Here is a 13,679-nt window from a genome sequence, read left to right on the forward strand (position 1 = left end):
GATGATAAAATCCTCTCCTGTCTCAGATCAGTTAACTTTTACTGAAAATTGACTCTGCACATATGTGGAAGATTAAAACTACCTTTTGAGATATAGGTAAAGGATTTTGTGTAAATTTAATGTCAGGTTAGAAGTAGTATCTCTTAACACTGCAGTGTACTGAATTGTCATTATTTCACCACTCTTAGACTCACATCTAGATGCTGAGTTCTCATATACTCAGGAAGTGCTTTTCAGTCAGCCTATATGAAGACAAGAGAATTGGACCCAGATGTTCCATTGTCTTTCCTTACAACTAATGACCTAAACTTACTAGAAAGATGTTAATTTCTGGACTGTATCTGACACCTCTACTAATATGTTGCAATATTTTTCATGTGTGCGGTTTTACTAAATCATAGAAGGAAGACAGACTGATGCTGAGAGACCTAAAAGTGTGGGCAGAACAATTTGAAAGAGACTTAGCCAGAGCACAAATGGCAGAAACAAGCTTACAGGAGAAATACCAGGTAAGCAGTAGTGAAAATTTTGTATGGTAAGCCATTACTGTCATCATTATGTGTAACATGTATTGCAGTATTTTGTACAAACTGTATATATGCAAGTCAGTATACTGTAGTTTAAAGAAATAAGGACACAAATTGTCTTGCCTTTTATTGGTGGAGGAATTATAGTGTCAGTTCCAGCTTTCCTACGTAGAACAGTGCACAGATGGTTTGCCTAACACAGAGCTTTTTCTAGCAGTGTGAAGAAAGACTGTCCTACTTAGAAGTGAGCATGTGTCTGTACAGTCGTTCCAGATCCTGCGTGATATAGCTGAGATGGGAATTGTGACTGAAGGCTGGATGAGGTGACAGAGGGAGAGGACAGGGTTTAGAGCTTAATGTTTAACCCCTCTCTCAAAGGTTAATGTCTACATCAGCAATACAAAATCTTGGCCTCTATTTTCTCCTGAAGCATGGCTGCTCTGTAGAAGCAGCCAGTGTATGTCTCAAGTAGCATTTAATCTGCTTGCTAGTTTATCTGATCAGTTATTATTTCCTTTCATACAGTGTTCAGGCATCTGCTAACAGAAGGGAAATACAAAAGTCCTACTTATATTTCGCTGGAGGATTCTGAAGTCTCTATATACCTTAAATAAAATGCATTTCAGTGTAATTATATAAGCTTACTGCTACTACTCTTTGGGAAAGATTATGACTTCTATCAGTACAAAATTGTCATAGATAGTAGTACTCCATAAATATTGAAGAATTTGTTTAACTCTTTACAACATTGATTTTATTTTCTTTTTGTGCAGTCATTTAAGTACTTCAGAGTACAATATGAGGTAAAAAGGAAACAGATTGAACTTGTAACCCAGTCATTAAGGAAAGATGGTAAATTATCACTTGATCAAGCTATGGTGAAACAAGCATGGGACAGAGTTTCTTCCAGGGTAAGTTGAAAATTGTTATGCTATATATTTTTTATTAAACGAAGGATAAGAATTTAAAATCATTCAGACATCTGTTTGCTATTGATTTTATTGGCATTAGGAACCTAAAAATGGACCAATTTTCTAGCATTGTTGAATTATTTTGCATTTGTTTTGAGAATATTTGCTGCACTATCAGCTTTAACATTCATCAAAGATACACTATGAGCTTTAAAATAAAGACTATATTTTGATTCTAATATAGCATTTTATTAATATAACTAAAAAATTGTGTGTATTACTGGATAAATTATCAATAAATGAGGCTTTAATGTTGTTTTTTATCTGGTTTGAATAATAACAAATTAATATTAAGGGTTTATTTTATACCAATTTTGTAATAATTGAATGAAAAATCCCAAGCAAGTTATATTGTTTGTACCAAATAAGAAGCTATTAAATCATTATTACTCAGTGTATATTCATGGATTTTTTTTAATGTCATATATTTAACAGAGGATCTGTTCACAAATACTGTGATATAATTTTTGTTAATTTTTCACTCCTGTAACTAGGATTGCAAAAAAGACGTGATGTTTTGCTGCTATATTCTCAACTCCACGGTCCTTTACACATAAAAAATATGTTCAAAACAGAGATAAAAAAATTTTATGCAAAAGCATGAAATAAATGACATTGGGTGGAAGAAGGTCTTACATCCCTTGCTGTGCCTATGAACTGATGAAATTCCAGATCTTTAGCTTGTCAGTTGTTGCAGTTTATATGTGGTTGGTTCTGTAACTCAATTATCATTCTGAAAGGAAAATACCCAAATCAATGAATCCTTAAAGAAATTTTGTTGCTTGTGAGAATGCTATGATTTCAAAATTAATTTGAAGTAATATACCTAGGGTTATGTCTCAAACATACTGTATTATTGGGTGTTTGGTCTTACAATATAAAGTCAAATTTTCTCAAGATTTTTGTTTGTAGAATTAAGTGAGGAGGGATGTTCAGTCCTCTTACTTTTATTTCCTAGCTACTTGATTGGCATATACACCTTGATAAATCTCTTCCTGCACCTTTGGGAACAATAGGTGCTTGGCTCTATAGAGCAGAGGCTGCTCTGAGGGAAGAAGTAACTATTCAGCAAGCTCATGAGGAAACAGCAAATACAATACACCGGAAGCTTGAGCAGCATAAGGTAGATCTACATGCATTCATTCTGTGCATTATACTTAATATACAATTTCCAATTGCAAATGATCCATGCTATACAAAGAAAGATTATTATTTCTAGTTTCTGTGGGTGGCGTCATCTTCATGGTTACAAAATCTAAGCGTCTTTTACTGATGACTTGAGCTATCTGTGTATCTTACAAGCAATATTTAGAATTGTTTTTGAATGTTCCTGCTTCCAGCTGAAAGACACCAGGTATTAATATTTCAGCTTTTCCCCTACTCTAGGATTTCTGTTGGGTAAAATAGCATAGGGAACTTGTAAGCTGGGTACATTGTTCAACTAATATGAACTGATTAGGTGAAACAGGAAAGAGGATGCAAATAAAGTTACTGTGCTGATAGTCAACACAAGTGATATGCACTGGGGTAAAACTTAGAATGAAGTGATTTTTCATTGGTTTGTGATGAGAGTTAGCATGAGAAGTCCCCTCTGCTGTGGCAATCAGGAAACTTTTCCATATGTATTTAAGTAGCTCTATCATTATTCTTTGCAGAGACTGAGTTCTCATTTAAAATAAAAACTGAGGTTTGTCTGTGTATTTGCGTAGTATATATGAGAAAAATATAGGCCAAAATTGTTGGTGAGATTATAAAAGAAACTGAACCAGTAAATATGAAAAGATGGCGTAGAGAAAGGGTGCACTTGCAGTAGTAAGACTATTGTTTTATATTGGGTTTTGTTTTTCCTATTGCTGCCATTTTAAAACTACATAGTTTCATCACTCAGATTTAAACTGATGAATTCTAATGTGCTATTATTGGATAGTACCGGAAGTGCATTAGTGTATTTTTTTCAGTCTTTCTTTCTTATGAGGTTGTTTGGGTTGTTTGTTATGGTTTTGTTCAGATGGCATCATCACTTTCTCTGTATCTTTGTCTCATCTATGATTTAAACAAAGTAATGATTTATTTTAGTGAACTTCACAGCTTATGGCCATTTTGAACTAAATCAAAATGTAGCAACTTAATTGAACAAACCTCATGGAATCAGGCAAGCAGTTGAGTTTGAGTTAATATTGCCACCTAGATCTAAAAATTAAGAACAATGTCTGTGCTTGTTGAGGGTCATTTTGCAGAGCGGGATTTTGCTTCATGAGAATACTATATAAAAGTTTTCATGGCCTTCCAGTTGATGTTGAATAAAACTACTGGGTTCTGTTTTGATTTACAGTGCATGTTAGGGGCATCCCTTTGTGTCTGGCAAGGTCTTAAATGCAGCTAGCCAGGATACGTGTTCCAAGTCTTTCCTTCATGTGACAGCATGTTAGTCACAGGTTACCTACCCTTACTGGAGTTTTCACCATGGTAAAATCAGTGCATTACTTGTATCTGAGAAAGCTTAGTTCATTTTTCTTCACAATAAGGTGTTGGTTGAAGTGGAAAACAGTGAAAATATAGGTGGAATGATGGGGATAGTGTGACCATGTGGTGAGCCGAACCAGTGAATTACCTTTATTTTCTGCTGTGCAAACACTGGGTGTTGGCTGAAGAGAACCCCTTCCTCAGCACAGGAATAAGCAGACATCTGTGATCAATACACAAGCCTGCGTTTTGTTTCCCTAGGTGAGGAAGGGGGACCTTCATATATTTTCCTCTGCTAATAGACATCTGAGTGCTTTGTGCCAAGAGCTGTCTGTATGCAGTAAAATACCACTGTTCTGTGTCCTCTCAGCCACTGGGGACTTGAGACGTTATTGTTACAGTATCTCTTCAAAGACTACTGCCAGTCATTCATTTTAATATGTAGTTTCCAGGAAGCCGTTTGAAGCAACGTTGCTTAGTTACAGTTGAAATGTGCTCTGCTGTAAGGCTTTTGCTGGTACAATTCTTATCACAGGAATACAGGTCAGGTACCACATTCTGCATTCGTTCGTGTAATAGAGAGCGAACCTGAAGTCTTTTAATGGTGAGAGAGTGAAAAGTTCACTAAATATTTAATATGTACTTATATAAGGAGCTGTGGATTTTCTGCTTATATATAGCAAAGTAGATTAGTTGCTGAAAATTTAATTTATACTCAATAGAGGTTATCTGTTATAAAGATGTAAATAGTAAATTTAGCAAGATTATGCTGTTGTAATGTTTTGCAGGCTGAGTATTTACTGTGAGTATTTGGAGACTGTATTTGCAGACATGTTTAATACAGTTAAGAGTTGCTGTTTTGTTAAAGCTTTGCAGTGTATCCTCTGTTTTAAAATCTTCTATAATTGTTAGGCACAGCTGTAGCAGAGCATCTTATAAGGGGGTTCCCTATGTGAATGTTCAAGCTGATGTAAATGCTTTTGTGGTACGCATAACCTTGCATGTAAATGTGAAAGCATGATCAAACAGTTAACTACATTGAGTCATCAGTGCAGGCTTAAAATTGTGCTTATTAGTTAGATAGCCTACTGTGAGCCTTCTCTCCTTCCTTTTCTCCCTTTCTCCCTCTCTCCCACTCTCTCTCCCTTTCTCTCCCTCCTTCATTTCCTTCTCCCCCCTTTGATCACTGTCTTTCTTAAAATCAAATTAGGATCTGCTGAAAAACATAGATGGTCACAAAAAGGCATTCCATGAGATCCACGGAGCCAGGTCTGTTAATGGAGTGCCTGTTCCACCTGACCAATTAGAGGATATGGCAGAGAGGTAAGGCTTTCAATCTGAAATAAAAGCTCTCTGTGAAAGGGAACCGGTTTGCTTTTTAACCTATTCATGTAGAAATCACTGTCTGATTATGTTTCTAAGTGGCAAGCATAAAAAAACTGGAAGAGAAAATCTCCTAAGATAGACATAAAAATATACTGAGTAGCCTGATGCTGTACAGATTGATGAGAATCAAAATAAGCAATGGGTTTTGGAAATAAATACTTTTTATTACTTGTCCCTGGAAGAAATGTTATGTAATAACAGCCAGGATGCATGTGGAAAAAGAAAAACAAAATGACTTTGCAAAACTTAGTAACAGATGTAAACTGATGATTTTTATGTATAAACAGAAATATAGTTATTCTTCTATTCAAAAGCAGACATCAGAATTATCATCATGCATAATTAATTTTTTGTAGACTCTGAATTAGGTGAAATATTAAAAAAATATCTGAGCTAACTAAAGCTTGCAGTCTGTCCTGTGAAAGTGGATATTGCTGTATTTTACTACAGTGTGATTCATTTTATAGGTTTAATTTTGTTGTCTCTTCATCTGAGCTCCATCTGTTGAAGATGGAGTTTCTGGAACTGAAGTACCGTCTACTGTCACTCCTAGTTCTTGCAGAATCAAAATTAAAATCATGGATTATCAAATATGGAAGGCGAGAGTCAGTGGAATTACTTCTTCAAAATTATATTGTAAGTTGGGGTTGTATTCTTTTTATAATTATTTTTGAACTATATTTAAGGTTGCTAGGAATGAACAAAAAAACGGAAACAAAATAAGACTTGACAGTTATTAACTTTATGACTGCATTTTTGTGGAGTATCTTTCCAGAGGTGAATCTGTCTTCCCCATGGAGAACTTCAGTTAAAAGGCTAAAAATTGATATTATTATCTTTGCATCACCCCTTCAAAAGCAGAAATAATGTCCCAGCTGTTAACTGTCTAACCATCAACTTATCAAGCGTATCCAGCTCCTAGATTTTTAGTTATCTTAGATAACAATTACCAGATACTTAATTTCATCTTTTACAACTGCATAGATGCACTTATAATGAGTGTTCACAGATGAAGTGTAGAGTTAGAGAAAGTTTTTGGAATGCAGTCCCTCACAGTACTTTTTTTTTTAAGTCTTCCAAATGAAGAGAGAAAAAAAAGGTTTTATGCTGCCTCTGTGTACTTGTTCAATATATTATACTGATAAGGGATTTATTTAATTCTTTGAAAGAGTATGTTCCCTTTCAGTCTTCCACTGCTGTATCTTGTTAAATCCAAACTTTCAGTGCCAAGTTGCTGGTAGAACAGTACCACTGCTGCACTTCTACATTAGGGCATGAGGGATTCTTTCAAAAGCAGAGCTGGGCTAAATACTTTTTCATCCTTCTATCTAATCCATAATAGCAAAATTGCACAGGAAAATTCAGTTTGGAAAGAATTCGTACAGTTATAGAACCATTCAGAGCCAGGACACTGTGTAGAAAAAGTTATTGATGCCCTGAGAGTCTGCTAGTTTTCATTGGTTTGAAGAAAACTGTAAACTCAATAGAAGTGAGAATTAAAGTCCTGTTCCCACTTTTTCCCTTTCTATGTTTAAACTTTAGTAGCTAGGGACATATAAAATTCAGGTGTTAAGCTTTGGTTTAGACAAGCTTTGCAAAATTCAGATGGATATTTAGAATAACAGCTTGCTAGAATGATGTGCAATAGCTAAGATTTTATAATCCATTTTTATGCTCTGTAAGAATGTCACAGTCTAAACTACTTAAAAGTGACAAGGGAAATAATGAGGAAGTGGATAGTTCGGCTTCTGGATTATTATTTTCTATAAGTTTTTAATATTTTGCTTTAAAATGAGCAGTAAGTGGCAAATTTATGTTATTTTGTGATTGCCTGAATTACTCTTGTACTTCAGACCACTAATGCTGAGATAGCCATTATGGAAAAGAAAATGCTTCCTTTGCATCATTTCTGAAACTACATCAAGTCAAAATGAGGGAACAGGGACAAGAGTCTAAACAGAGCATAGCTTTATTCCTGATAGCCTTGGCTTCTTGCCCTTCCAGGTGTCCAGTGATGAAAAGAGACTATTTGCTTTGGTTTATGTGGTAGCAGTTTTCTAGGACTGAGAGCCAAGTCTTACTCTTCAGTAAATTAGGAGTCTGACGTAGGAAAGCTGTAGTCAGTACCTTATAGTCAATGACTGTATTAGTAGGAGATAAAAATATATGTGTGTTTGTCTGCCAAAGCAGACTGAGCAATGTCAGTGTTCTAGGAACATGCGTAATTAGGATCTGAATAGAGCATATGTCTGGAAAATATTTACATACTGTAGCTTAAAAAGAAAAGTGGTGGTTGTTACTTTATCCCATCTTTTCATCTGTCATATAACATATAACTGAAGGTCAGCACAAATTGTGCACCATCAACCTGAAGAATATACTGTACCAAAGTCTCAGATGTCATGGAGATACTGGGAACAGTTATCCATGGATTTAAACCCACACAGCTGTGTTTTAGCATTGCTGTGTTGGCACTTTTTTAGCAGTGTATGCTATATGGATGTGAGAAAAGCTACATATTTTATATAAAGGATTTTGTCAGATGGGAAACAATATTAATCAGTAAGGTGTCTATATTTAATTTTTGAAAATATTTCTTACTGCTCTTGAGATCAGTATTACATAAGTTGTTTGATAGAGTCTTATTTTCTCATATGAAGTCTTGCAGGTTTTAGTTCAGGATAAAATGTCTCTGTGTGCGGGTTTGGCAAAAATGAAAGTCAAGATTTTTTCACATAATTCATGATAAAATATGTAGCTGTTTATGCATGCCAGGTTTTATTTTTTTAACAGTAAGGCAGAGAAAAGAATCTGATTGTCCAGGATTTCTGGTTTCCTTGGTTATAAACACATTTCTAAATTATGTACTAGATAGCTGTGGTGATTTGACATAGCAACTGTAAAAGGTTTTAAAATAGAAGATTTTTAGATATATGCTGGCTAACATTTTTTTAACTGTTTTTCATGTCATATAATGCGAATTGATGAATACATAAAATCTGACTGTTCTCTTCAAAGTACAATGAACTTTGACCTCATTCAAAACCTGTTTTTTATCAAAATCACACTAGTACACATAGAATTTTGTGTACTCTGACATCCCAAAGCTTATGTAGACATACATGAGATGTACTTGCCTTACACTTATAGATCTGTATCTGAGGAGGCATTGGAGGTAGTGTAAGCTCCAAAAACATCCCAAAACTCTAGATAAGTGCATTAAGTAAGATAATATACAAGCCCTGCAAAAAAGGCAGATTTTTTTTTTTTTAACAGAGGTAATGTAAGATATGGTATGCTCAGGTAACAATAGAGATATAATTATATATTGCACTTAAGGGAGGTAATATTTCTGAAAGACATCTAAAAAACATGTCAGTATCATTTTCTATAAGGGATAATGAAGCATAGATGATAAAGAGCCATTAATCTGTGACCAGTATATTCCCAGATAAATTACTCATTGCGCTATAGCAATTTACACAGCTAAACCATCACTCACAAAGGAAAGGTTCTGTGTCACATTTTGGAAAAGCAACCTCTCTTTGTACAGTGTTTCCCCAGTCTGTATTTTTACCAGTTACAAAGGAGGTGAAGAAAAACTGAAGAATAATGCAAATGTTTTTCATCTCTTAAAGTGAGACTTGCCTTTTTGTAAATGCTTGATACAGAAACAATTCTTCAAGTTCAACTGGATTCGATTTTTGTGGTGACCTATATGGATTAAATTTTCTCTTTTATTAAAATAATTCCACTTAAATTTCAGTGTAATATGGTTTCCATTAAATAACTTCTAAGTTAATTGCTGTTTCTGCACATTCAAAGTAAGTCAGCAAGTCAGCAGACTAAGAATGTATTAAAAAAATCTTTCTATATGCAAAGTAAATAAACTGTATTTTTGAAGTCTCACTCTCCTGTACCATTAGTTTGAAAAGGTGTAATCTATATATTATTTATAGTATTTTATAATAATGACAAGAATGAATGGAGGAATAATGAAGTTACATGTTGTCATCACTGTCCTGATGTAATTTCATGGAAATTATCATCATTATTAATATCTATTTTGTCTGTTTTAATTTTTCTCTTTTCAGTCTGTAATTGAAAATAGTAAGTTCTTTGAGCAGTATGAAGTTACTTACCAGATCTTGAAAAGAGCAGCTGAAGTGTACGCCAAAGCAAATGGCTCAGGTAAATGCCCATGTTTTTATTGTCATGGGGACACCATTTTGATCTCTTCACACATAAGTATCCTCTAAAAAGATCTCCCTGTATTTGTTTCTTCCATGCAGTGGAGCTTTCTAACAGCTGCAGTCCACCAGAGACTAACATGAAACCATTAGGTGCAGAGAAGCCTGCCCTCAAGCTGTTTATATTTTTTCAGCTCCAGAAGAGAGTAGTCATGTTCAGACTTCCTAATGGGAGAAGTCCATAGAATCATAGAACAGTTAGAGCTGGAAAGGACATTAAGATCATCTAGTTCCAACCTCCCTGCCATGGGCAGGGATGCCTCACCCTAGACTGCGTGACCCAAGACTCCATCCAGCTTGGCTTTGAACACTGCCAGGGATCGAGTATTTATCACTTCTTTGGGCAACCTGTTCCAGTGCCTCATCACCCTCACAGTAGAACATCTTTCTTATATCTAACCTGAACTTCCCCTGCTTAAGTTTAAACCCATTATCCCTTGTCCTATCACTACAGTCCCTAATGAAAAGCCCCTCTCCAGCATCCTTGTAGGCCCCTTTTGTTAATTTGGTTCAGAAGTGTGTCAGAGACCAAATTAGGTGTAGGGAAAATCATATTCTGGTGCTTGAAAATACTCCCTGGCTTGGCTTCACTAGAAAAAGGCAAATAGAGGGCGGGTCCCAGTAATGTTGTAGTAGCAAAAGTATCCCCTGATTTATTGAAGATTCTTCATTAACTATGAAAACTTGTAAGAGGAGCCCAAATGATACTTTAAATATGATATACATGGGAAAAATATGTAGCTGATTCAACAGCTGCCTCTTGTAATTCTTGAATACTGCTGAGTTCAGTGAGAATATATGAGGGCAATATTTGACGCAGATAGTTGCTGGGTAGATAATACACAGTATCTGTGCAGGACTACTACATCTGCTGAAGTGATTAGCAGATATGGAGAGAAAATGGATATATTTTTCATTTTTAAATTGTGAAATTTACGTTGATGATGGCGACACTCAAATTTTACAAAAGTAAACATTTTTTACAAAGTGTTCTTACAAATACTAAAATTAGTAGATTTATTCAATGCTATTAAAAAAAGTAAAAATCTATTAACAATTTCTTTTCTAAAGGGCAGCTACTCACTTCTCTGAATTCAGAAACAGTGGTGCAAATTAGAGGACACCTTAGCAAAAATATGTTTTTTGAATTTCTATATTTTTCATGTTTTCTGAAGTTTTAGGAATTGCTTGGGTCCTTTTTCTTCTGTGTTTTTCTTCCAGAAGGAGGAAACATTTATTCCTTTATTGATGTCAGGAAAATACTAAAAATTAAATGGCAAAAAATTAGCAACAGTTGGTTTTAAAGTTGGTGACAGAAGATCAGTACTTTTAAATGCAGACATACTATGTGTTTGTACATTATCCAACTCTATTATTTTCTGCTTTTTTAAGGAAACTTTTCCCTTGATTTCTTTTATTGCAGATTTGAAATGAGCACCATGCTGAATATGCAGTGTGAAATATGCTGTTTTAATAAAGCACTCTCTCTATTTCTTTCCTTAGTCTTTAATTCACAGGTTTAATTTCTCAGTTGCAGTTTTGCACTAAAATTGAGCTGTGACTGTGCACTTGTATAAAAAAGCCTATTGAAATAGAAGTTGGAGTAATTATATTTTATGATGAGAATGGGTAAGCTTAACATGAAATTAAGCTTTACAGAAATAGTAATGAGAAAAAATGTCTGTCCTTCATCTCAGTGGAAGAGGTTGAAAATGTCATGAAATTCATGAATGAAACAACAGCACAGTGGAGGAACCTCTCTGTAGAGGTCAGAAGTGTAAGAAGCATGTTGGAAGAAGTGATTGCTAACTGGGACAGATACAGCAACACTGTGGCAGGTTTACAAGCTTGGCTGGAAGATGCTGAAAAAATGCTGAATCAGCCTGAACCATCTAAAAAGGTATGTAGTAATAGCATATGTATCTGCCTATTTTATAAGTTCTTCAACGTGGGATATGCTTTTGCATTTGCTTATGTTGTTTTATGAAATGTCATACAAGAGAGAGGTAAGTTATTTCTGGCATATTGTCTGCGTTCATCATAGGTGTTTCGATGTTTGCACATAGTGTGCAGACATATACAAATAACACATGTAATGAGGGAAGACATCATCTGTGGCAGCACAGTTAGAGGCATGAATAGGGCAGCAATGTTGCTCAGAGGTAGGGATATTACATGGTTCACTCAAAGGCAAATTCAGCTTTTAACACCAAAGTGCATAGTGATGTGCTGCGTATAAAGACACTTATTTTCTCCATGAATTTTTCTACCACATGGATGACAGGTTTCAGTATTAGTTGCCTTTAACAGACAAGATGATTAATATGTTTTGTTATGTTTGATGGGTAATTAATTAATCCATTTCCTTGGCATTTTAGAAATCTTCTAGGTAGTTCCTTTTGGGACCAGGAATCGTAAAAATAGTTTTGCTGGGTTTTTTTTTTTTTTCTGTTCTAACGTTAGATTGCTGGAGCACTGAGCTTTATGTTTGTGGAACTTCAGTAATTACCCAGATTGCCTTAGATAATACTGCATTTTATAGGTGCTACACTGTCACCCAATCCCGATGTAGAAGCTCTCTATCTTCAAACACCAAAGTATGGTTGAAAGATACCAAAATGACATTTGGTTGTGGAGTCTCCTACGTTGGAGATATTCAAGGCCCGCCTGGACACATTCCTGTGTGATGTACTCTAGGTTACCTTGCTCTTGCAGGGGGGATTGGACTAGATGATCTTTCGAGGTCCCTTCCAACCCTTGGGATTCTGTGATTAGGTCAGAAATGACCATTTCACTTTACGTGAAAGAACATGTAATTGTTGGTAAAAGTTTGTTAATTTAAATTCATATAAAAGATGGAATATTCTTTTTAAAGAAAAATAAGCTTGTGAAAAGAATTGAATAGCCTGGCATAATATAAATACCAACAGTTATTATTACTGAGCAGAAAGGATGACCTCAGCTGTTCAGGTTGATCTTAGCTCCATGTGTATGTTTTATGTAAGTAACTTGGCAAAGTTTAAAATTAAATATTTTTATATCCATATATATGAATAAAATTAAAATATTTACTTCGCTGATATGTTTTATAACTTTACCTTTAAATATTTTCATAGCAGAAATCTGAAAATATCCATAGAGTATATACTTGCTTCTGATTTCAAATTAAATCCAACAAGTACTGGTTATGTTTCTGATAAATGAAGACTTTCAAAAAGCCCTGTTGAAAACCTTTGACATGAAAGCCTTTTTATGCCCAAAATGTTGATTTCTTGTTAAAATTATATTGGCTGAAAGCTGTTGAAGATTACTGAGAGGTAACATAATTTGTAGAAAGAGATAAATATTTTAAAAGTTACTTCAATTGGTAATGTTGAGTCTAGCACTCCACAGGTACGTTTACCTGGTTCCAAGGGTAGTTTTGAGCTACCATTTTTAGTATTTGGTTATTAAACCAAAAAACAATACTTACATTGTATTCCACAATTAATAGTAATACATTCCATCAGCTGGAATCCCAGGTGGAATCTCTGTTTTTTGGAATATAGCATAAAACTTTTTTAAACATCTGCAAATATTTGTTCTGTAGAATATATGTCAGTAATACGATACAAAGATTTCTTTGATGATCATTGGCAAACCTTACCTATGTTACTAAATTCCACCATATTCTATCCTATGTAAAGACCATAGTAGCCCTTTACCATGCTGTTATGCTTTCTTCTTTGTTCCATTATTTCTGTATGATTTAAAGACCAGAAAGTACCACTGTTCTTTTTGCAAAAGGAAGTGGTTTGCCGGCTTTCTCATTGGCTTCTGTTTTCAGAAACCTTATTGTGAACCTGTAGCACAGAGGATCATGCAAAAAGATTGGTATGTGCTTGGATTTTTCTACTGCAAAATACTAAAAATTAAACAGTAAAGGTATTAATGAACAAAATGCTTCCTCTACAACTTCTTTATTTACTTGCAGTACGTCTTAAGCACTTCCCATCATGACCCCGTTGTAACTGGATTCTCCCACACCTTTTTCCAAGAGCTGTATCCAAAGCTTATCAGAGGACTTCCTCACCTCATGTGGG

The 13,679-nt window shown here is 34.8% G+C and overlaps 1 protein-coding gene across 1 annotated transcript in view; it reads left to right on the plus strand.

Moving 5' to 3' along the window:
• Window positions 1-13,679, plus strand: part of SYNE1 (spectrin repeat containing nuclear envelope protein 1) — a 243,720-nt gene that overhangs the window by 25,444 nt on the left and 204,597 nt on the right. Inside the window, exons 11-17 of the mRNA XM_034060451.1 lie at window positions 402-509; window positions 1,301-1,438; window positions 2,457-2,621; window positions 5,172-5,284; window positions 5,815-5,983; window positions 9,442-9,538; window positions 11,295-11,497. Coding sequence (XP_033916342.1) covers window positions 402-509; window positions 1,301-1,438; window positions 2,457-2,621; window positions 5,172-5,284; window positions 5,815-5,983; window positions 9,442-9,538; window positions 11,295-11,497 — 993 coding nt within the window. The remainder of the gene's footprint in view (window positions 1-401; window positions 510-1,300; window positions 1,439-2,456; window positions 2,622-5,171; window positions 5,285-5,814; window positions 5,984-9,441; window positions 9,539-11,294; window positions 11,498-13,679) is intronic.

The sequence above is a fragment of the Melopsittacus undulatus genome, chromosome 3 (assembly GCF_012275295.1).
Source record: "Melopsittacus undulatus isolate bMelUnd1 chromosome 3, bMelUnd1.mat.Z, whole genome shotgun sequence".
In the NCBI taxonomy this organism is placed as follows: Eukaryota; Metazoa; Chordata; class Aves; order Psittaciformes; family Psittaculidae; genus Melopsittacus; species Melopsittacus undulatus.